Below are 24,581 nucleotides of genomic sequence, written 5' to 3'. Positions count from 1 at the left end.
AATTAAATTCTTTTTTTTCCGTCGCGTGAGCTGTCCGCGTAGAACAGTACTGCCTCAAATCATTTGTTTTATCGCCATGCATCAATTGGCCAGTGGCATTGCCACGTGGCAATGAAATATTAACATGGTTTCTTCACTTTGCGCTACAATTCTTGTATATTGAAATATTAATATAATATTCAATTTAATCTATTAAGCTGTCTGCTTGATTTCCTTCTATAACCCTTTATCTTTAATTCGTTTTAGCTCTAAATTTTTTTCATTTTTTCACCATTTTAATCCTACAAATAAAATACACAAATTACACACAATCCATAAAATTTATGCTCAAAAAGGACAAATATAAATAATAAATGTGAGGCAAATAATGATTAAAAATATGTATTTTTAGCCTCACATCACATATCGTATTACTCCCTGCATTATTTAATAGTGTATTATAAAGATATATAACTGGTCAGTGGGACAAGTTACTAAATATAATGATACAATATTTATGATGTCCACGTGAACACCTATATGTCTTTAAAATACACTATTAAATAGTGGAACAGGGTAATAAGTCCTGCCCAAAGTTTGGGACTGTTACAACAATTTTGGTCGAAGTTCGTATATATCTCGAACCCTTTTCCCTATTATTTTATGCATGTATTAGTTATGTGAGGATTAGTTATTCATGTATTAGTTTTTTATTCATGTATTAGGTATTCCATATTCTATTCTACATAAAATAATATATAGATGACCTCATAAATTATATATGTATTAGTTATCTAAGCCTAACTTATCAATGAGGAAGTGGAAGGGGTTAGGCTTAGAATACAATGAGAAATCTAAGCCTAACTTATCAATGAAAATAAAGTTAGTGTCATGGAATGTGAGGGGTCTTAACATGTTAGATAAAAGGAACCAGATTAAGAGCTTGATGTTAAAGTGGAAAGCTGATATTTATTTCTTTCAAGAGACAAAATTGGAGAAAGAAATAGAGTTGATGGCTAAGCAGTTGTGGGATTGCAGATGGTTGAAGTGTGTCTTATAAGCACAAGGATCTTGTGGAGGAATTATGATTTTGTGGGACAGTAGAATATGAAAATGAGAGTTAGTTACCAAGGGGACATCTTCAATATCCTACAAGTTTGAAGCTGTACAAGAATCTTTCAATTGGTGCCTCACTGAAGTGTATGCTCCACACACAAGAGTGGACAAAATGATTGCTGGTAAGAGATATCAGCCTCTAAAGGATTAATGGAAGGTCCTAGGAGAGCATGTCGGGACTTCAACACTATAAGACACATGGTAGAAAGGAGAAATTGTTCAAGAATCACTAATATAATGAGAGGTTTCTCTGAATGGATTAATGATATGGGCCTACATGATTCTCACTTTAATAGAAGAAAATTCACATGGTTTAGGGGAATTAATCACTATAGTGCGGCTAGGCTTGACAATTTTTTTCCCCCAATGATTGTAGGAAGATTTCAAAGATATAAGACAAAGAATTCTACATAGAGACAATTATAATCATGCTTCAATTTCCATAGATTGTGGAAATTGGAACCACAAGAAGTCTTACTTCAGATTTGAAATTTGGCGGTTAGGGATGGATGGTTTCAAATGTCTGATCATCTGAAGGTTTTTCTAATTTTCAGTTAGCCAGTAAGCTCAAATTGCTAAAGAACAAGCTCAAGTATAGAGTAGAACAAATTTCAGGGAGTTGGTTCAAAATAAGAATAGTCTACTGAATGAGTTAATTGAGCTGGATAAGATACAAGATACCAGACAACTTAACGAAGATGCGATGATGATCAGAGCTGAGGAACTTGCCAAAAATGAGTAGGCGAATTAGAGACAAGAATCAAGAGTATTGTGGCTTAAACAAGGGGATAAGAATACTAAATTCAATAAAAAATGGCTACTGCTCATAAAGACATAATACCATAGATAGGTTGAAAGTTGGGGATGAAGAAGTAGTGCAAGTGCATGCGATTAAAAGAAACATGATGGATTTTTACAAGAACTTATATGCAGAGATAGAAACTTGGATGCCTTCATTTGAATTCTCAAATTTCTCTAAAATTAATGATGAATAGTGTGAATGGTTACAAGGACCTTTTATAGAGGCAAAGGTCTTTAAAGTTGTCAACTTTTGTGCAGTAGACAAGGCTCATGGTCCGGATGGTTTCACAATGGGATTTTATAAAGAATGCAGGGAAGTTATTAAGGGAGATATAATATATAGTATTCAAAACTTTCTTCAAAATGAAAGTTTTGAAAAATCCTTCAATGCTACTTTCATTTCCCTGTCCCAAGAAGAATGATGTTGAAGAGTTAAAGATTTTAGACCCATTAGTCTAATTGGAGGGGTCTATAAGATTATTTCTAAGCTCTTAACAAAAATGATGAAATCAGTGAAGGGAAAACTAGTTGATATGAATCAAATGGCTTTTCTCAAGGGGAGACAGATTATGGATGATGTAGTATTAGCTAATGAATAGGTTGATTGTAGAGTCAAACTCAAAAGGTCGGGGATTCTATGCATGTTGGACATTGAGAAGGGTTATGATCATGTCAATTTGTAGTTCTTGTTGAAAGTCTTTAAAGGCATGGGTTTTTGGTAACAAATGGATAAACTAGATAAGATTTTCCATTTTTAATGTCAAATTCTCAGTATCGATTAACGGTGGGCCTGAAGGTTTTTTTCAATCTAAAAGTGGGATTAGACAAGGTGATCCTTTGGCACCTTTTCTATTTTTGATATTCACGAAAGGACTTAATCATATGATTAAGGTCACACAATTGAATGGTCAGATCAATGTCTTTGGATCTCAATCAAATCCCATTGAAGGAATGAAAATATCTCATCTTTTGTATGTCGATGACTCTAGTATTTTTTGAAGAAGATGTGGTACAAATCAGACATCTTAGAGCCATCCTAACTATTTTTGAAGATTTGTCAAGTTTACATGTTAAGTGTCAAAAGAGTTTTCTTTATCCTGTTAATGACATTCCGAATTTGCTATCTTTGGTAGGTAACCTTGGTTGTCTGATGAGAGCTCTTCCTATAACTTATTTAGGGATGCCTTTGGTGGCTAAAAGTTGTTTAGTAGTTCAAAGTGCCATGTGTGGTGAGTTTTTACTTGAAATCGTGCATGTAGAGTCCTAGAATTTGCCTTGTTAGTCCAATTGTGTGAATCTTGGAGAATGTGAGACATGATCTTGGGCAAAAATTCAATGAGGGAACCAAATTGTTCATAAAGTATTTGTGACTACCTTGTGAGGGTGTGAAACCATTTTAGCACCATTTGAGCCTAATCCATTTGTTTTCAACCGAAATAAAGTCTTTTGAGACAAATTGTCCCTACCTTCTCACCTAAAATCCTTTTGAAGCATTGTGTTGCTTAAATAGCCAACTTAGGCCAAAAGCCTAAGTTGGGGGTGTGGAAAGGAAGGATGAATGAAAGGCAAGTAAAGGGCAAAGAAAGATGAGATGAGGCTCAACCTTTAAAGTGTAAAAAAAAAGAAAAAAAGAAAAGAAGAAGAAGAAAGGAACCCCTCCTAATAAAAAAAAGAAAAAGAGAGAAAAAAAATGAGAGAAAAGTGAAAATGAAAAAGAGGATCACATGAAATAAATGGGGATTCCAAATAAAATGAGTGACAAATCAAAGGTTGAGTTCTCAATTGAAAAAGAAGAAAAAGAACTTGAGAAGACGTGATGATGATTGCAATTATGCTTAGAAAATGTAAATTCACTGATCCAATTGACCATGCCTTAACCCTTATTCCCATTATAAGCCTAAAAGACCTTTGAGATCTTGCAGAAACTAGGTTGTGTAGTGATTGAAAAATATGGGCAAACCTATGGGACACAACTTGCATGTATTTATCTTTTGAGAGAGTGAGAGTTACATTGATTCCTTAAACCTTTGTTGAAATTTCTTTTTGAGAGCATGGAACCATTCTTGATGTAAGGGAACTTGAATGCATTTGTTGAAACATGTTCTTGTATTAGATAAGAAGCTAAGTGAGCTTGAGCTTGTATTGAGACTAGCTAGTCATTGTTTGAAGTTTTTTTTATCATGATTTAAGGTAACATACTATTGAGAGTAATCTTACTATGACACTTGTATGCTAGCTCTCATTGAGTACTGTTGTAGACACTCTTATTGAGCTTATTGTGTTTTGATTTACTTGAGGACAAGCAAAATTTTAAGTTGGGGGTGTTGATGAGAGGTAGATTTGCACTCATTTAAGGTCTACTTAGCTCAATATTTAGTGTCCACAATGCCTAAATTTTTCCTTTTCTAATAGAATACTGATGATTTGCAGTTATGAAGGCAATTGGACAAGGTAAGGACTGATGTTTGAAAGAAAGGCTAAAAATACAAAAAGAAGTGCAAAGTGAAAATTGTTGATCGCCTAGCATGAAGGAAGAATCACCTACTGAGCATGACCTCGCACAATCTGACAGTGCAAGGCACTTGTTGCTACCATGGAAGGTCAGAGAACTCTAGTAGAAAAGGCGATACGCCTAGTGAGAATGACGGACTTGATAGTCATCTCCTAAAGTTACAGTGTGCAAGACAAAGATTTAAAGCTCGAACGACGGACTAAAGTGGTGTTTGGTGATTCACCGAATGTGAAAGAGTGACTCAATTGAGTTCGCCAAATGAGGTTCAAACACCTAAAGCCTAGAGCATTACAAGATGAGTTGAGGAGTGAAGGGAGATCAACCGAGTAAGTTGGGAAAGCCGAAATAATGTCACCGAATTAGTCAGTAATTGGATTTTTGGGCCAAAACTTGGGAAAGTATAAAAAGACCAAAGAATAGAATTGAAAAGGAGTTTTCGAAGAGTTTTCATAGAGAAGGGAGAACAGTTCGAAAATAGATTCATAAATTGATGAAAAACACTTTTTTTTACTTTTGAAGAACACTTCTCTATCTTTTGGGGTTTTACAATTTTGTTCTTGAATTTGACAATTTGAAGTTGAATTCGAAGTCCTCTTTATTGCTTGATTTCACGTCACCCATGGTTGATTTGATGAAAGGTAATTTTTTACCTTATGTGATGGTTGGCTAAAACCCCAAGATCTAGGGGTGCTCTAATGGGGTTGGGTGTTGATTTAATGTAGTGTGTATTGTGCTATACTCTGTTTTGTGCTGTTCATACATGAATTTGGTCTAATTACGATGGGGTTAACTAATGGACTAAGGTTGCAAACTTAATTCTTACTTCCAATCTCCGGTTGATGCTCGAAAAAGATTAATTGGAGTGGGTAATTAGTTCAATACTAGCAAATTAGGTTTGATATCTATAACTTGCTTGAAAGAGAGGTTATTATTCGGATCTATTTTCCCTATTCTTGAAAGAGAGACAGAGTAAGGTAGTAGTTTGTTTTATATTGGCATATAGATGAGACCGAAAGAAGATTCTATGAATAGATACTTTGAGATCGATAAATGACTAGGGCCAATAAAAATGACTTAGCCTATTCATGAATGTTCATCACTATAGAGCAACACAATTACCCTTATGAGAGATTGACTTCCAATCCCCGCACCCCTAGATTGCTTATTAACTATTGATTTCGTTTAATTTTTAGCTTAGTTTTGATAATTTATAACCAAATCTTTTTATTAAGTTGGTGGTTCCATCCACCCAAGTGTTCTTACTATTACAAATGAACCAATTTTAAATCCATATTTATTGGTAAGGAATCCTCTACGATACACCATTCCCTGTGGGATTCGACCCCGACTCTTTGTTGGGTTTTTTACTGACAACGATTGCTCACTCTTTTAATTGGTTTTGGAGGGTGATTTGAGCATTATCACCTTCTAGCTCATTTGAAGAGATAATGTGATCTGTTGAAACTCTGAGAGCCTCCAAGGCCGCTGACCTTATAGTAATCAAACATGTATATATATATATATATATATATATATATATATATATATATACATACATACATACATACATATTGACACAGACCAAAATTGGATCATTATGATGACACTTACCATATGTCACGACCTGAGCCTACACCCTGGACGTGGCCGTCACTCGAGAACCATTGCTGGTCCCCAAGCGAACCCTACTCCTTACTGACTACAAGCGGAAGACTAACTCAAGCATACATAAGCATCAAATTGAAAGAAACGTTTAATGAATCTTAAAACCTTGCTCAATATACTGAGTATGAAACATAAATTTTAAATAAAACATCTGAAACTGAAAGACTCCAAAACTGTTTATCTATGAAGCCTCTACTGTACAAAGATGAGTGTTGGGACAAGACCCGCGACTACTCAAAATAACTGACTAGAAAATAAATGTGAAGTTTCTCGAAATGCAAGGAGGCTCACCTAAGATGTCTGAAGTTCAAAGTGATCTCAACGAAATGCATGTTAATGATCCTAAGAACATGTATCTGCATCATTAAAAAATACAGGTCGAATGACATCAATACATTAAATATACGAGTATGTAATATATCTGAATAAAAAATAACTAAACTGATAATACTGCAATAGATAAAACACAAACTTAAGTGAATGTAAAAGATTAAAGGAATGAAATCATTTAAAGATTTACCAAAAACACTTACTCATCTATGAACCTCAACATAATAAGGGATATAATAAAAATAAACTTTTAACTTTATTTGGGAGATTCTCTAACCGACAACATCAGTATGAGCTACGTGATAATACAACATCTCACCTATGCTGCCAGAATTGTTGTATACCTTATTGGGGTATATAACACCTCAACTAAATGGATCCGTTAAGCTCAGCCCGAAGGCACTTAGGATTAATCTAAAAAGTATGATCTTGTACCCATGTTGGCTGATAAGTATGAGATATTGACTCATCCTAATCGCCTAAACTCACAGAATCTGAGGGTAAAGAGCCAAGGCAAACCGATGATGGAATGGAGCCATTGGTGCATTGCCGACTTAGTCGGCGATGCTTGACTAACTTCGCCTAGTGATCCCGAAGACCAAAATTTGAGAAAGTATAAATTAAATTACAAAAAGTAGAAAAAATGATCCAATCATTTCCTGAGTAATTTCTCCATTGGAGAACTTTGAGCTTTCATTGGAGACTTTGTTTTAGTTTAAGGAGTTTTCTAGTAGATTTTGAGTTGGGTAAAGACGTGGATTGCAATACCCATATTATGGAAAACGTAATTGATATTGATTTCTTCCTTTTTATGATATGTGGCTAAAACTCCAATTCTTAAGGTGTGATGATGTGATTATTTGTTCTACTTAGCTTATGGGTATTGTTGTTTACTAATTGAAATGATGTTTTAAAGTGGGTTTGATTGATAGTTGTGTATTAACTTATGAATTGTAGTTGCAAATGCAATTCTAACTTAGTGTTCTAGGCTTGCTTGAGAGAGAGGTTCTAGAGCTAAGGTTATCAATTAATGATTGTAGCGGTTAGGTTGTTGTGGGTTCAGCTCGAGGGAGTGAATCCTAATTCGATCCTACCTATCTAGCTCGAGAGAGTAGATGAATTAAGGTTTTGAGCTGTTTATATTGTTAAGCTTGTCGAGGCTCGAGAGAACTCACTTGAATCGTAATAGTTGTTCGAGAGAAAGCTATTGCATTTATAGTCTAGCCTACCCACTGAGATTTAACAATGGTTAGTAAATTTCAATTACCCATATAGCGAAATTAGCCTATAATCGATCATATCCTCGAGAATCTCTCTCTACTTGTCTACTCCCCCATTTTCGTAACTATTGTAGTTGATAATTGACCCTTTTAAACCCTCCATCTGACATTCGTTGTTAAGACATTAACTTACTTTGCTTGGTTTCGATAATGCCTACTTCTATAACTAATTAGAACACAAGCTTTACTTCGTAATTGAATTCCATAGTCTACCACTCCCTGTGGGTTCGACCCCAATTCTTTGTTGGGTTTTATACTAGATTACGATCGTTAACGCCTAGTGTTGGATGGGGTGTAGTTGAGCGTTTATAAAAAATGTCGCCGCTGCCGGGGAGTGGTGTTATAGAATTCTCTTGTTGAAGTTTGTTTGTGATCTTCTTGTTTTGTAGTTGAACCTATTTACTTTTTGTTTGTTGTTTGTTGTCTTTGAGTAGGTGACGAAATGAGTGTCAATGGAAGCAATGCCAGCCAGCTGGGCCAAAATGATGACATTGGCAACTTGAACGATGTGAATGAAGCCAATATGAATGATATAAATTTGGGTGGTGTAGGTGCTATTCGGTTGCCTCCGGTCGTAGGAAATACAGTGTTCCACGTGACAAGCACGATGTTGCAACTCTTGCAAATGAAAGGGTTATTTGGAGGCTTGGCTCATGAGGATCCCTATGACCATATTTGGAATTTTGTAGACGTTTGTGGTTCCTTCTCATTCAAGAACATATCCCAAGAATCAATTTGAGTCCGATCGTTCCCTTTTTCTCTAATGGAAGAGGCTATCAAGTGGTTAGCCAACCTACCTAGGTACTCAATCACCAATTGGAATGAACTTACTAAAGCGTTCTTCTTCAAATTCTTTCCTCCCTCAAAGATGATGTCATTAAGGGACAATATCCAAGGCTCCAAACGCTTGGATGGTGAGCCAATACATGAGACTTGGCTATGGTTTTAGAAATTACTACTCCAATGTGTGACTCACGGACTTCCAAACAACATCTTGCTACAACATTTCTATCAAAGTTTAGATTTAGCGAACAAAGGGGTGGTTGACCAACTTGTCCATGGAGGTATCATGCAACAACCTTTTGAGATCGTATCTACTTTTCTTGATGGCATGACCAAGATCAATCGGGCTTGTACACAAGAGAGGATCAAGTGTCTCCTTTAACATTTAGGATGACGAAGGAAAAAATTGAAAAAGACCAAGAACGAGATCAAAACATGGCCAAGATAATGACTGATATACCGTGAGTTTACAATCTTTTTGATACGTTTCACTTAGAGTTTGTGTGTGTCTTAGGACATTTTGTTATTAGAACTGATGTTTTGTGTATAATGTTGCAGGAAATAGGATTAGATGCGGTTGATGAAGATGCGAGCTAAAATTCGCTGAAGTAGCCACCAACTGTGCCATCCACGGACCGTAGGTCCATCGATGGACCGTGGATGGGTCGTAGGTCTTGGCCTGGGAGATGAGTTTCAATAACTCAAACCACAAAATTCCAGGACGGACCGTAGCCCAGTCCACGGACCGTAGGTTGTGTATCATAGGTGGAACATCAAGGAAGTCTAACAAGTGTGGAACCACAAAGCAAGATGACGAGCCGTAGGTTGACCCATAACTCGTCCTGCACAACCGTCGATGAAGATCAGAAAATTGAAGGTTGCAGTACCTGATGAAAATGTCTAAGTGTTGAGCCATTGAGGGGACCTACGGACCGTAGGTCGACCCACGGTCTATAGGTCGAAGTGTCAACTTAAACCGCTTCCAGCCTATTATTTCCTTATTTTGTTTCCTGTTTCATTTAGGAGTTGTTTTCTATAAATAGAAGTTGTAAATCTCTTTTTCTGGGGTTAGACATTATTGTAAGCTCTTAGTTTTGGTGTTTTTGGGAATTAACTTGCAAACTTTAGCAATTTGATTTCCAGATTTCATTTTATAAGATTTTAACTTTGCAATTCAATTGAAGATTTCGAGTTTCATCTATTCTAATTGTAAGTTCATGAATTCTTTCTTCTTAAACATGAATTGTGAAATCTCAAGCATGAGTGGCTAAATCCACAATTAGGGTTGTCGGAACCATGAACAATTAACAAAGTATGAATAATAATTAAGTAATTCTTGATTAGTGTTTATGCATGTATTGTTAATTTTTTCGCTTGGCCAACGTTAGAACTCACCTCGTTGCTACTTGCCGGACCAAGGAGGTAGTTAATGAGAAAAGAATTAACAACATAAATTTAGTGGATGCTATATCTAATAGTCTAATGTCAATTGGAGTGAGGGTGAAAACTAAGCCATACATTGATGTAATGTCTAATCTGGGGTAAAGGTAAGGGTTAGTAAAGCATACACCCGTAGCCAGACCAAGGTGCGAGGTGAAATTTCTTATTTGGAGGACCAATCACTTAGGGATACCTAACTTACCAACTTTGCATGTAAAACACTAGGAAAGGATTACTATTAATAGGATTACTGCGTTAAGAGCTTATATGGGGGAACACACATACCCTAGTTTCTCTCTCATAGTTTGAATCTTGCTTCCTTGTTACTTAATCAACAATCTGTTACTTGCTTACAAAACCCACCCTTTAAGTTGCTTGTCTCGAAAATAGTTTGACTAAATATATATAATAGTGAGTTAAGTTTAAGTCTGAATCATATTCCTCGTGGGATCGACCTCAACCTACAAGTTGGGTTATTTATTTGAGAATGATCGCTTATACTTCTTTAAGGAGATGTAATTTGAGCGTATCAAGTTTTGGCGCCGCTGCCGGGGAATACGACATTTAGATTAAGTTTAGCTACATTATTGAACTTTAGTCAAGTATTTTCTGATTTCACGTTGTGTCTTAGTTTTTTTTTCTACATGTTTCTACTCTAGTGTATTCTAAGTACACGGAGTCGAGGCGAACCATTGACCCCCTACAATCTTGAACTAACCAAGACTTTGAGAAAAATGGCAAATCTAGGGGTCCATAATAATCCAATCATAGATGAACATGAAGAAGGAGATGAATTGCAACCTCCTGGAGTTGTTAATGTGAACGCTCAGGTTCGTGGTGGTAATCTGATCGGAGATGCACTGAGGGTACAAAATCCGCCAGAACCTAGGTTGCGTGATAACTAATGGTTGACTTCAATACCGTTGAATCAGAAGGGCCCATTGTTCTTCCTCCTCTACCTCCAGGGCATACATTTATGGTAACCAGAAGTCTGATGCAAATGCTTACGACACGAGGGTTGTTTTCTGGTCTAGCATCAGAAGATCCACATGGTCACATGGCTAGATTGAGAAGTGTCTGCAAAAGTTGTGTAGGGCGATCGAAATCAGAATTGGACGTCATAGGTTTGAGAGTCTGCCCTCTATCATTGATCGGTGGTGCTGCGGTGTGGTTTTCTAAGCATCCATATAATTCAATTCATACATGGGACAAATTGCATAAGGTGTTCATGGAAAAGTATTTCCCAGTGTCCAAGAAGCTAAATCACAAGGATAAACTGAATAATTTTGTAGCACTACCTGGAGAGTCCGTGAGCAATTCTTGGGATAGGTTCATTGTGTTCATCAGAAGAGTTCCAAATCAACGCATAAATGATGAGTTGTTGAAGGAGTATTTCTACAGAGGGCAGGATGACAATAGAAATGCTGTGCTAGATACTATTGTTGGAGGATCCTATGGTGAGTGCACTTTTGAGCAGATCGCTGAAAAATTGGAGAAGATTTCTCGAAACAATAAGACATGGAGCACTAGAAAAGTTAATACTGGAAGAAGCACATTCGTTGTCCAAGCTGCACCAAATCAATCTAATGATGAAATTCGTGAGGAGATGGCTCAAATGAGGACAAAACTTAGGTTGGTAATGAAGCATGTGAGTGGAAATGCAGATACGGTGAAAGCGGAAAATTACCTAACTAAAACTACACCACCAGTTGAGGAATGGTACTATGAGGAGGATGCGTATTTGATGAATGATCAGACGGGGGGTTTCCGAGCCAATGCCCAAGGATACAACTCGGGTAATTGGCGCCAAGGTCAAGGAAACCAAGGTCAGAACTGTGGAAACAACAATCGAGAGGGAAACTATGTCCAAGATGGGAACAACAATCATGTTAAGAACTACAACTGGAAGAACTATGGTAACAAAAATGAGAGAGTTGGGCACTATGTTCCACCTGAGAAGAAGGAATCTGGTAATAGAGAAGCTGGGGGTAGTATGCAACACATTGATGATATGATGCATAAGATGAAGAGTTTTGATGCAACTGATGAGAGTGTGAAAGAGATGCGAAATGACTTGTCTGGAATTGGTCAAAAAGTTGATGCCCATGCAATGTCGATCAAGCAACTTGAGCAACAGTTTAGTCAGTTGTCCACTGCTGTGAACCCATGTCAACTTGACACATTTTTTAGAAACACCATCCATAATCCGAAGAATAATGGGCATTGTATGGTAGTCACTACTCGAGGAGGTAAACAAACCATTCATCCCCCATTGCCATCTGAGGTTGAAATTGTGGTAGAAGGAGATGAAGATGAGATTGAGGTTACTAGAGAGTCTAAAAATGCTACAAAGAAGGAAGAAGAGGTGACCCAAAATTTTGTTCCCATGCCTAGACCTCCACCTCCATTCCCATAGAGATTGGTGAAGAAGACCGAAGAAGGAAAATACCGTAGGTTCATAACTATGTTGAAACAACTTTCCATCAATGTTCTGTTGGTAGAAGCTTTGGAGCAAATGACAAAGTATGTGAAATTTATGAAATATTTAGTGACCAAGAAGAGGGCCGTCAGTTTTGAGAATGATGAGAGGCTGCAACATTGCAGTGCTATTGCTACTATGTCACTTGTCCAAAAGAAAGAGGATACTGGAGCTTTCACTATTCCTTGTACCATCAGTATTTTGCACTTTGCCAAAACTTTGTGTGATTTAGGTGCTAGACTCAACTTGATGCCGTTGTCTAGTTATAAGAAGTTGGGTTTAGGGCCAAAACCAACTACGATGCATCTACTCATGGATGATAGAACTGTGAAGAAGCCCATTAGTGTTCTCCAAGATGTCCTTGTGAAAGTGGAGTCGTTCATTTTGCCGGTAGATTTTGCGATACTTGATTGTGAGGTTGATTTTGAGGTTCCCATCATCCTAGGGAGACCATTCCTTGCTACTGGGTGTGCCTTAGTCGATATGGAGAGAGGGCAGATGAAGTTCCGACTGAATAATGAAGAGTTGACTTTTAATATTTGTAGGTCTATGAAGCAGGAAAGCGATCTCAAGTCAGTATTAGTGGTGAATCATATTGTGGAGCGGGGTTCTGCAGTGTTTATTGAAGAGGGGTTGGGTGTTGATGCACTGAAAGCGGTAATGATGACTTTTGAGGGTGATGGTATTGAATACTATGATGAATTAGTTTCCATGCTTGATAGGTTCGAATTTCGATCCAAGCCAAAATAGATTGGAGCTAGATTTGAAGAATCACGACTCTCCACCCGCAAAACCGTCTATGGAAGAATCTCCAAAATTGGAACTCAAGGCTCTACAATCACATTTGACGTATGTATTCTTAGGGAAAGATTGCACTTTACCGGTTATCATTCCGGCTGATTTGAGTGAGGTACAGGTAGAGGCATTGGCTTCTGTGTTGAAGAGGTTTAAGCAGGCTATTGGATGGATTATTGCGGACATTATTGGGATTCCCCCTGGCATTTGTTCTCATAAAATCCAACTCATGCCGGATAGCAAACCTAGTATTGAGCACTAAAGGAGACTTAATCCACTTATGAAAAAGGTAATCAAAAAGGAAATCATCAAATGGTTGGATGCTGGATTCATATACCCCATTGCAAATAGTAGTTGGGTCTGTCCTGTTCAGTGTGTACCTAAGAAAGGTGGGATTACTGTGGTTCCTAATGCGAATAATGAGCTAGTCCCAATGAGGCCAGTGACTGGATGGAGGGTATGCATGGACTACCGCAAGCTAAATGCCTAGATAAAAAAAGATCACTTACTGATGCCGTTCATTGACCAAATGTTGGATCGTCTTACAGGTAACGGTTGGTGTTGCTTTCTAGATAGGTACTCGCACTACAATAAAATCTCTATCACTCCAGAAGGTCAAGAGAAAACCATTGTCACTTGTCCATATGGAACTTTCGCCTTCAAAAGGATGCCATTTGGGTTGTGTAATGCTCCAACGACTTTCTAGGGGTGTATGATATCGATATTTTCATATATGGTGGAGGACACGATTGAGGTATTTATGGATGATTTCTCTGTGGTAGGTGACTCGTTTGATGGTTGTATGATGCATCTGGCTGAGGTAATGAAACGACGTGAATAATGCAATCTTGTGCTCAATTGGGAAAAATGCCACTTCATGGTGAAATAAGGTATAGTTCTGGGTCATCGGATTTCTGAGAAGGATATTGAGGTTGATAGAGCTAAAGTTAAGGTAATAGAAAAGCTTCCACCACCTATCTCTATTAAATGTGTTAGAAGTTTTCTTGGGCATGCAGGTTTTTACCGGAGGTTTATTAAAGATTTCTCAAATATTGCACACCCATTGTGCAAACTACTCGAAAGGAGTGTAAGTTTGATTTTGATGATGCTTGTCTTAGAGCATTTGGAGAGTTGAAAGCAAGGTTAGTGATGCTTATCGTGACCAACGACACTATCCTATGGTATGAGTGTCTACGATCGTAAATTATATAGTAACCCAACCAAGAGTTGAGGTCGTGTCCCAAGGGAGTGGTTTTAAGAATTGATAGAAAAATAAAATTACATTCTAACTAGTCATAGCTAAAGATATTGACGAACAAAAACATAGTAAATTAAACGGGGTGACACGAAAGTGTCAAATAACAAATGGGTTTTTGTCACAAATAGTAAAAAAACAAAATAAACAAGAAAATCAAGTATGCGGAAGGTTCTTGTGATGTGACCGCAATACAAATTGAGATAAATCGTTGGGTACATCCATTCGATAGGAAATTTGCAAGACAATAGTGACTAGGCTAATCTTTAAATATAAATACGTTCCCTCTCGGGCAACTTACCCCGTTTCAAATGCATTCCTCTCTGACACCCATTTGCCGCATGAAGACCAGCCTATACCTTACCCCACTCACTCTCTCGAGCTGAGTATTAGGATATGGGATTAGGGCTCACCCTCTTGGGTTGAACCTCATGTCGTCCCCACTCCTTAGACCATCAATCTAGTGGTTTTGGTTTCGCGACCTCCCTCTCTGGCAAGGTGGAAACACATGGGTGGCTTTGTATTTGCAACTACAAACCCTTTAGATTAAACCACAACCACTGGGTGAAATCAACAATAAAATACATCTAACCTATCAACAAGCAAGACCCAACAAGAATATCAACTATATTTGCTAAATCACACCCCAAGAATGGGGGTTTTTAGCCACACATCAAGAAATAAGAAATTATACCTAACATGATAATGAAATCAACTGGGTATAAAAAATTAAACCTTAAATTAAGGAAAGGAAAATGAATAGAGAAGTCCCAATTCCAACTTGGGGAAGAAGAACTCCTTTCTTCAAGTCTCCACAAAACCCTCTCCAAACTTGAGACAAAAAAATATCAGCTAAAGTATGTTCTAAAGTGAAAATAATAATAATAATTGTTCCACACCAGGACTAAAATTCTAACTAGTATTTATAGTTTTCATAGAATGTGCTGCGGAGGATTGTTCGGTGACATTAGTTGAGATCGCCGATCAGGGATCTCCCTTTTGGTCAGCTCATCGTGTTGCCTTTAGCATCCTCGCATTCTGGATCATTGGGCGGTATAGTGCTACTTTGCGAAACTGATCGACGACTTACCGACTACTCATTTCCTCGCCTTTTGATCCACTTCCTTCAAGGCTTCGCATAGTGGAACGAAGGGTGGTTCATGTCGTTTCGGTGACTCGCCATGTTGAACTTGGTGATCGGTAGGATTCCATTTAATCTTCATTTCAGCCCTATTTGCTTTGTTTTGCGCCTAAGTGTCCATGCTTTCACTAAAACTTCAAATACCTGAAACTTCAGCATTTTAATCAGGTATTGAGATAAAACAAGTATTCAAGGACACTATTTCTATTAAAATAAAGCCCTAAATGAGTCCAATTTGTGGACTCATCAGTTAGTATCAACACCTATCATTATTTCACCGGATTGGGGGCAACCGTTTGAAGTGATGTGTGATGTGAGCGGGGTGGCGCTTGGTGTGGTATTAGGCATAGGCGAGAGAAGATTCTTCATCCGATTTACTATGCCAGCAAAGCTCTAAATGTGGCTCAAAAGAACTATACGGTGACTGAACAAGAAATCCTTGCTGTTGTTTTCGCATTCGAGAAATTTTGATCCTACTTGCTTGGTACTACAGTCATAGTGCATACTGACCATTATGCATTGAGGTATCTGATGGATAAGAAGGATGCAACACCGAGGTTAATTAGATGCGTATTATAGCTACAAGAGTTTGATTTTGAGGTGAAAGATAGAAAGGGGACAAAAAATCAGGTTGCCGACCATTTGTCCAGATTAGAGGAGGAAGCTATGCTCAAGTTAGGAGATGGGGTTGATATTAATGATGCATTCCTAGATGAATATGTATTGGCTGCTTTTGATGATCTTCTCTCTTGGTTTGCATATTTTGCCAACTACTTCACAAATGATTTGGTTCCATCGGATTTGTCATTTCACCAAAGGAAAAAGTTTATGCATGATGTGACGAAGTTCTTTTGGGATGAGCCTTACTTGTTTTGTATTTGTGCTAATGGGATTATTCGTCGCTGTGTGCCCGAGGTTGAGATGATGAGTATACTAGAGGCGTGTCATTCATCTCTTGTTGGTGGGCACCATAATGGTATTCGAACTGCTCATAAAATTTTGCAGTGTGGGTATTAGTGGCCTACCATCCACCAAGATGCTCATGATTTCGCCAAGTCTTGTGATCGTTGCTAAAGAGAAGGAGGAATTTCAAAGAATCAAGAGCTGCCTATGAATCCAATATTGGTGATTGAGTTATTTGATGTCTGGGGTCTTGACTTCATGGGTCCGTTTGTAAGTTCATATGGGATGAAGTATATTTTTGTTGCGGTTGGCTACAGATCGAAATGGGTGGAAGCAATTGCGCTTTCAAACAATGAAAAAAGAGTGTCACCATATTCCTGAAAAATAGTATCTTTTATAGATTTGGTACACCTAGGGAGATTATCAGCGATGGAGGTTCTCACTTTGGTAATAAGTTTTTCAAGGCACTGCTAGACAAATATGGAGTTCGTCAGAATGTGGCTACTCCTTACCACCTGCAGTCTAGTGGGCAAGTTGAAGTGCCAAACAAAGAGATAAAACAAATCCTTGCAAACATTGTGAACCCCAACATAACGAATTGGTTAAGAGGTCTTGATGATGCTCTATGGGCCTATCGCACCGCATTCAAGACTTCCATAGGTATGTCCCCCTACCAACTTGTATATGGGAAGTCATGCCATTTGCCGGTAGAGCTAGAGCATAAGGCCATGTTGGCGCTAAAGAAGTTGAATTTGGATTGGGGCACCACATCGAGTCAAAGATTGAATGACATGAATGAGCTTGATGAGTTTCGCCCAAAAGCATATGAAAGTTCAGTCTTGTACAAAGAGAAGATGAAGAAGTATCATGATCAAAAGATTGAAAAGCGTGAATTTGTTGCGGGTGATCTGGTGCTTTTATTTAACTCAAGGTTGCACTTGTTTCCTGGCAAGCTCAAGTCCAAGTGGACTGGGCCATTCAGAGTCACACAGGTATTTCCACATGGAGCGGTCGAGCTTCAGAACAAGGAGGGAAGGAGGTTCAAAGTGAACGGGTAGAGGATTAAGGTCTACATGGGGAAATCAGAGAGTGTGCAAGAAGTTATTGAGGCCTATTATCTTGATGAAGTCTGAGTAATCAAGGTGTCTGCATCGTGCCGCAACGTTAAATCAAGCGCTGCTTGGGAGGCAACCCGAGATGTACAATCTAGCCAACTATAGAATTTTTGTTTCGATATAGGAGTTTTCTTCTTTTATTTTGATTTTTTATAGCTCTTTAGATAGGTGTTTTATGTTTATATTAGTGTTGGATAGATATATAATAGGGTCCGTGTCTAAAAAGTGTCCAGAAAATGTAAGAAGAAAGTCCAAAAGGTTGCTATGTGTGCAGGGACGAAAGGCAAAATCTACAGAAAATAGTTGTACAGTGGTCTATGGACCCCATCGATGGTCTGCTAGTTAATCCACAGATCGTGAATGGTGTCCGTAGATCCTAGGTAAGTTGTCTAATTTTTCTAAGTGTTAGAGTAACCTACGGACCCAACCCACGGTCCGTAGGTCAACCTACGAACCGTCGACGGGGTCTCGTGGTCCAACCTAGGGTTTTTGCCTGATTTGGCTCAAACCCTTTTTAATAAAAGCCTTTCATTTTAAAACATCCCCACTTCCATATTTCTCTCCGAACCTTTTTTAACCTTCCATATACCATTCTTCTCCCTTTAATTACCCACAATGTCATTCCATTATAATCTACATTTAATCCCATTTCCCATTTCTCCTTATTTCTCCCCTAAATTAGTCCCCCATTTCCAATTTTTCTTCCCCAATCGATTTCACAGTACGAGTTCGGTGTCGAAAGGCTAGTAAAGGGTCAAGGATTTCATTACATCACCACACTCACCAACTTCAAATACTTGTAAGGTAAACGATTTCACCCTAACTTTGAATTCATTGTACATTGTTTAACTCATGAAATCACGAAGTTGTACTTAACCTTGGGTTGTTAATCTCCTCGTTGAATGCATGACTTATAATTGATAAAACCCTTGGAATGATGGTAATGTGAGTGTGTTGAAAATTAAAACTAACTAAATCAAGTAATAGGCCAAATGGGAAGTTTTGACTTAGGGTTCGTATGTTTCGGTTTGTTAAAATGTTGATATGTGTGCCAACAAAACCCTAAGAATGATTAACTTCCATATTATATGTTGAAATATAGGTGTAGGCTTAGTTTGATTGTATATTTGTTGAAAAACATGGTTTGTGCAAAAGTTGATAGGTCTGCCTGGCATAGAAATGACCCACGACTATGGACAGTAGGTCGAGGTCCGTGGACCAGTTGCACACACGAAAATGCCTAAGTGTAGGAACATGGTGTGGACTACGGTCCGTCTTTCGATCGACGGACCGTTCTGCACATCAGTGGTCCCATCATCTGAGACCCAAAATCTGGGACTCTAACCTACAGAGGGGACCCACGGGCCGTCGTTCCATCGACGGATAGGTATCCACTGTGGGTCAACAATTCAGTTACTGCCTGGAACTTTTTTTAGTATTTGTTTGGGTCCGATTCTTGTTCTAAAATTATTCCATGAGTCTTGTTTCCTTGTTTTGGTACTAATTAAGCTTCCATAAGTACCATGGCCCCTAAACAAGCTCCAATCCACGCCGCAAAGGGAAAGTCCAAATCAGTCGCTCCTTCCAAACACATGATTATTGAGGACGACACTGATGGCACCAAGTATATTCCACCCACCACCAGGATCTCTCCCACTACCCCCCGCACTACTCGAAACAGAGCCCAATAGGTTAGCTTCGACGAGGTCACTGCCTCCCAGCCTGAGGAGGAGCCATACAAATTGGAGCGTAGGTTTGCTCAAAGTCGCAGTCCGGCTCTAGTCCTAGCGACAGTACCACCTCTTTAGTAGACACCGATAGAACAGACGATAGCCTGGTACCCACTAGTGTGTCCTTGGCTAGCATTAGATTTATGAGAATGGCACGGTGTTGAATGAGCACCAGAGGATGACCACGATCGTGACTGAGGAGTGTAGGGTCCTTACAAGCAGCCTCCACATTGCACCAACTATTAAGAAGCTTTTTCGGAGACACCAACGCGAGTGGGTGGCACGGAGCCCCGGGAAATATAGTGAGGAGATAGCCAAAGAGTTCTATGCCTCGTATGATGCCACTATCATGAATTCAATCTCTAAACAGGCCAAGCCCACAACTCAGCCTCCACTTCAGTCCTCTTTAGTGCGGGGGTTCTCAGTCGACATCTCAGAGGCCACTATTCACCGATTTATATACGGCCCATCCCATACTCTGCCCATTAATACGGCAGAATATGACTACATGATGGGCATTGTCCAGAGCGGCTCTTTCCAGAGAGATGCTAAGCAAATGGGGCACTTCTGAGGTGGCTGGCACGACATATCGCTGCGGATGGGGAGTGTGCTGATTGGGTTTGGACTCCTAGCCTAGGTATTAAGAAGGCTACACTGAGCTTCACTGCAAAGTTCTTATGGTTGTTGGTCCAGAATAGACTATCCCCGACTCTGGTGGACAATGTGGTTACATTGGACCAGGCCGTGATGCTAGCAGCCATTATGGCAGGTTTGGAGATTGATTTTGCCCAAATTTTGATCATTGAGATCCACGAGAGGGACTTTAAGGCCACCACCCCCTACCTTTTCCATGTTTGCTTTTTCGACTCTGCAGAGATGTTTCTGTTCCCATTTGGCATTGTGACCGGTTGCTTGATGCGACCAAGACTCTATACATTGGCCTAATTCGGGATGATGCCAATCTTGCTGCACCTCGGAAAGAGCCACAAGTTGAGGTACCACTTTTGGGTGATGATCTGGCTGCAAATGTTGAGCAGATGTAGGGTGATGACACAACTATTCTGGCCCCGACAACAGACTCTCAAGCTCCACCATCTTCAGCCACCAGTGAGGCCCCGAGCTCATCTCGACCCACTCCCTCTTCAGGGTCCATTGTCGTTCCTCTAGCTTGAGTTCTGAAGCTATTGAAATATATGGCCATTTTGCTTCAACATATGAAGCCCTAGATGCAGTGTTCTATTGTGGATTCTGAGGCGAGGATAGAGCAGATGATGGAGCAGAGGTTCAGGCCGTTCATAAGCGCCTGGATGCCTTTGAGTTGAGAGTCCTGGAGAGGCCAACCCGACCATTGATGTGACCACCTTCCAGTAGGAAGTGGCCAGCCTCCATGCTAATGTTGCTGCCCTACTAGCTCCTTCTGCTGAGGTACTAGAGTCTACCCCTGCGGTACTGGAGGATGAGGTGGTGATGACTGCTCTGTTTGGCGACACTATGCCACCACCAGACTCTTCCCATACTGCTGGGAAGCACCCCCGCTCCACCACACTGCTGATACTGAAGAAGCTCGACATTTGAGAAAGAAGGAGCGCCAATAGTTTGAAGAGGCCCAGAGGGCATCTTTACTTGATGAAGAGAGGAGAAAACAACGGGCTCGTGAGGTGGATATTAGCCCATCTGGCATTTTGAGCACTACTGAGGGCACTACGTTGGTTGATGAGAGTGCTACTGATGGTTTGCTTCACCCTATATTTTACTTTTGATTTTTTTTCTTTGAGGGCAATTGCACCTTGTTTTGTTGGGGGTGGGGTAAATGGATTGTGCATGATAGGATGTAGTTTGAGTAACCCAACTCATAATCCTCTTTTGGGGTTTTCTTGCCTGTGTTCTTTCCCCCCAAGATACTGTTTTACTTTCTGTTGAACTGCGTGTTTAGGAATATATGTGTAGAAGTAAGTAGAAGAATGAAATCATGATGGCATAAAAAGCATGAAAAGTTGATACCCGTCCAAAAAAAAATTGAAATGTGCTAGATCTTTAGGCTTGATGAAATGAATGTGTTGAATCTCAATATGACATAATAAGGAACCGATTTGACCTCATGAATTAAGTTAAAACTTGATCTGGGTAATCTAATAATCTGATAATGAAACAAAGTGCCAAGTATGTGTGAGAAAAGTTTGAATGTTCATACAGTGTGTGCCAATCTAGAACTTGCCCCGTTGGTCCTGCTAAGATAATCTAGGCTAGAAGTTTGGAAATGATCATAGGCCCTTGTTCAAATAAGTCCACTCAAGCCTAAATGATTCAACCAAAAGAAATAAATGTTCCCTTTGATCCAAATGTTTGAGCCTAATGTAGACCACTTCCTCCAATACACCTAATTAACCTTCCCTTAAATAATTGTCTTGGCCCGGGTCCCTCCTTGGACATGTGCACCTTGACTTAGGTCAAAAGCCTAAGTTAAGGGTGGCTAATTCAAAAAAGTTACCTTGATCTTGGCCCTGGTCCAACATCGGATATTGTGCACCTCAACTCATGCAAAATACATAAGTTGAGGGATGCTATGAAAAAAGGAAACCAAAAGAAAAAGGGTATGAAAAGAGTTTTGTGTTGAATAGAGAAAAACAAAAGATAGAAAAAGGTGTGACTTTGTGCAAAAGAAGCAAAAAGATGAATAACAAAAGTGCTGAAAGAAACAAAGAAAAATAAGAAAGTGAAAAATAAGAGCTATAAAGTCAAAAGTCACATCTGTGCAAAAAAGAGTCAAAGGGAAAAAGCAGAAAAGTTAAAGATGTCAAGAATTGGTTGACAAAAGAGGTAAAAAGCTAGCGTAATGTCAAGGAGGACAAAAAGTCATTAAATATTACCCAAATGTACCCTACCTGACCCTGGGCCTACATTACAAGCAAATAAAGTCCTATAGTGATCGTAGCGACTAGTTTGGAGATTCTAAGCAGTGAAAATAAGGGAAAGCCTATGGTGTTGAGCACTAACTGTACTTGAATTCACTTCTAAAAGTGAGTATTGAATGAATCCTAAAACATGAAATTCATAACTGTTGTGTGTGAAAAGGGATTTCTTTTGAAGTGAGGGCACTAGTTACATTGTTGGAGAATTGATACTTTGGTGATTGTGAAAGGTGTATGTTGTGATGGCTGTTGGTCGATTTATGTCATGTTCTAATCTGTATGAGTTAGCTTGTTGAGTTTAGATGAAAAGATTTGCATTAGTGTGACGGAACTGATTGAAAAGGCCATGTGATTACTTGAGTTTGTATGTATACTTCTACATAAGTGTTGTTTAGAGTGTTAGTATGTCGCTTGAGTACAAAGAACAAGTTCAAGTTGAGGGTGTTGATATACCGTGAGTTCACGGTGTTTTGGTACATTTCACTTAGAGTTTGTGTGTGTCTTAGGCCATTTTGTTATTAGAACTGATGTTTTGTGTATAATGTTTGCAGGAAATAGGCTTAGATGCGGTTGATGAAGATGCGAGCTAAAATTTGTTGAAGTAGCCACCAACGGTGCCATCCACTGACTATAGGTTCATCGACGGACCGTGGATGGGCAGTCATAGGTCTTGGCCTGGGAGATGATTTTCAGTAACTCAAACTACGGAGTGCCAGAACTATCATGTTTATCATTTAGGTGGATCCACTAGCTAAAGACCTACGTGGGCACATAGTTATGGGATAAGAAGATTGCTACTAGAAACCCGTACTTTCTAACGTAAAAGGTTTCCATCTCATGAGATAACTTGCCTTGGGAAGCCGGTCTTTCTAACGTAGAAGCTTCCATCTCATATTCATATCCACTCGGTGCTAAGCTTAATTCCCTTTAATATTCATGTTAAGTCTTTACTTTAAATTCATATTCATGGAAGAATGCCTAGCACTCAAACCAACATGGTATCATAGTAGCTCATGCATTCATTGGGTGAGAATATCCTTTCAACCTTAGAATCATTAATACGTGAGTAAACCCTTCACATCATGTTCATAGTGTTTCATGAGAATAGCCTTTCAATCAACACAACAATATTATCATAATCATAGACCTTTCATGCATAGTCATGTGTAAGGGTATGGGGGGAAAGATCTTGCAACAATACCACAATTACACAATAGTCATAGGATCATCACTATTTAAGTGAATCACGAGTTCATATACAATCCTCATCAACATGTACAAACCCTAAAAAATTTCCCTTCAAGGCTATGAATCAAAATCAACCCAAACATCCATAATTACTACAAGATAAGGGGAATTTCATGATTCAATAACTCAATAAACATAAACATAATAGATTGGCATACTTCTAATAACAATCAACCCGCATAATCAATTCATAATTTAACAATATGGGGGAATCATGGGTCCAAGGGGAATTTTATTATAAATAAATAATACTCCATTAATAAAATCATAATTCATCATAATCAACCATAATAAACCATAATTAAATAATTGTAAACATTTTGGAAGAGAACCCACGATAAAGATTAAAACCCTAGGTTTTTAGGGAATTTGGAATCTCAAAAACCAAACTTTGAAGGGACTCTATGGGTGGAAACTACCATAGATGAAAATCCACCATACCTTAGGGAGATTTCCACACGAAGTTCCAGAAGAAAGGCTGCTCCTTGAACCCTAAGCTTGACCTTGTTCTTGCTTGTCAATGGAGTTTCTAGAGAGAGAATATTTTGGAAAGGAGGTGGTTATTATTTTGAGTTTGGGGAATAATAAGCTGTAAAGGGTGGTTAATAGTTTTAAAAACCCTAAATAAGTGTAATAAAACAATAAAAACCATCCCCAATCACTAACTAATTAATTGGGAATTTTCCCCTTTGCCCCTAAGTTGGCCGAACCTAGGCAGTCCCAGGGGTGGCCTACGCCTGATAACTGTGAGTTAATAGTATTTTTAATACATTTCACTTAAGATTTGTGTGTGTCTAGGGCCATTTTGTATTGGTATTAATGTGTTTTTATCATGTTTGCAGGAAATAAGTTCGGACGTGGAAGTTGAGAGACACAGCTGAAGAATGTTGCAGAAAAAGGCATCTACGGATGTGACCTACGGACCGTAGATCTAGTCATGTTCCGTAGGTGGTCAGCGTAGATGGAGAGGCAAGGCTTGCAGGAAAATCAAGGAATTCTTGACTAAGTGTGGAACCACGGTTACAAATGACGTACCGTAGGTCGACTTACGAGCCGTGCTGCAGTTTCATCAAATAATCCAGAGAAGGGGGTTCCAGTAC

At 38.9% G+C, this 24,581-nt stretch overlaps 1 protein-coding gene across 1 annotated transcript; it reads left to right on the top strand.

The window, feature by feature from the left end:
• Window positions 1-10,810: 10,810 nt before the first annotated feature.
• Window positions 10,811-12,322, top strand: LOC125833276 (uncharacterized). The gene has a single exon (XM_049512425.1). It carries the CDS (start codon window positions 10,811-10,813, stop codon window positions 12,320-12,322), a length of 1,512 nt encoding a protein of 503 aa, XP_049368382.1.
• Window positions 12,323-24,581: the final 12,259 nt, after the last annotated feature.

This window comes from Solanum verrucosum, unplaced genomic scaffold (assembly GCF_900185275.1).
Source record: "Solanum verrucosum unplaced genomic scaffold, falcon-dt-bn FXZP01000097.1, whole genome shotgun sequence".
Lineage (NCBI taxonomy): Eukaryota > Viridiplantae > Streptophyta > Magnoliopsida > Solanales > Solanaceae > Solanum > Solanum verrucosum.
Note: the sequence above shows the minus strand (reverse complement) of the source record. Positions and strands in the feature narration are given on the sequence as shown.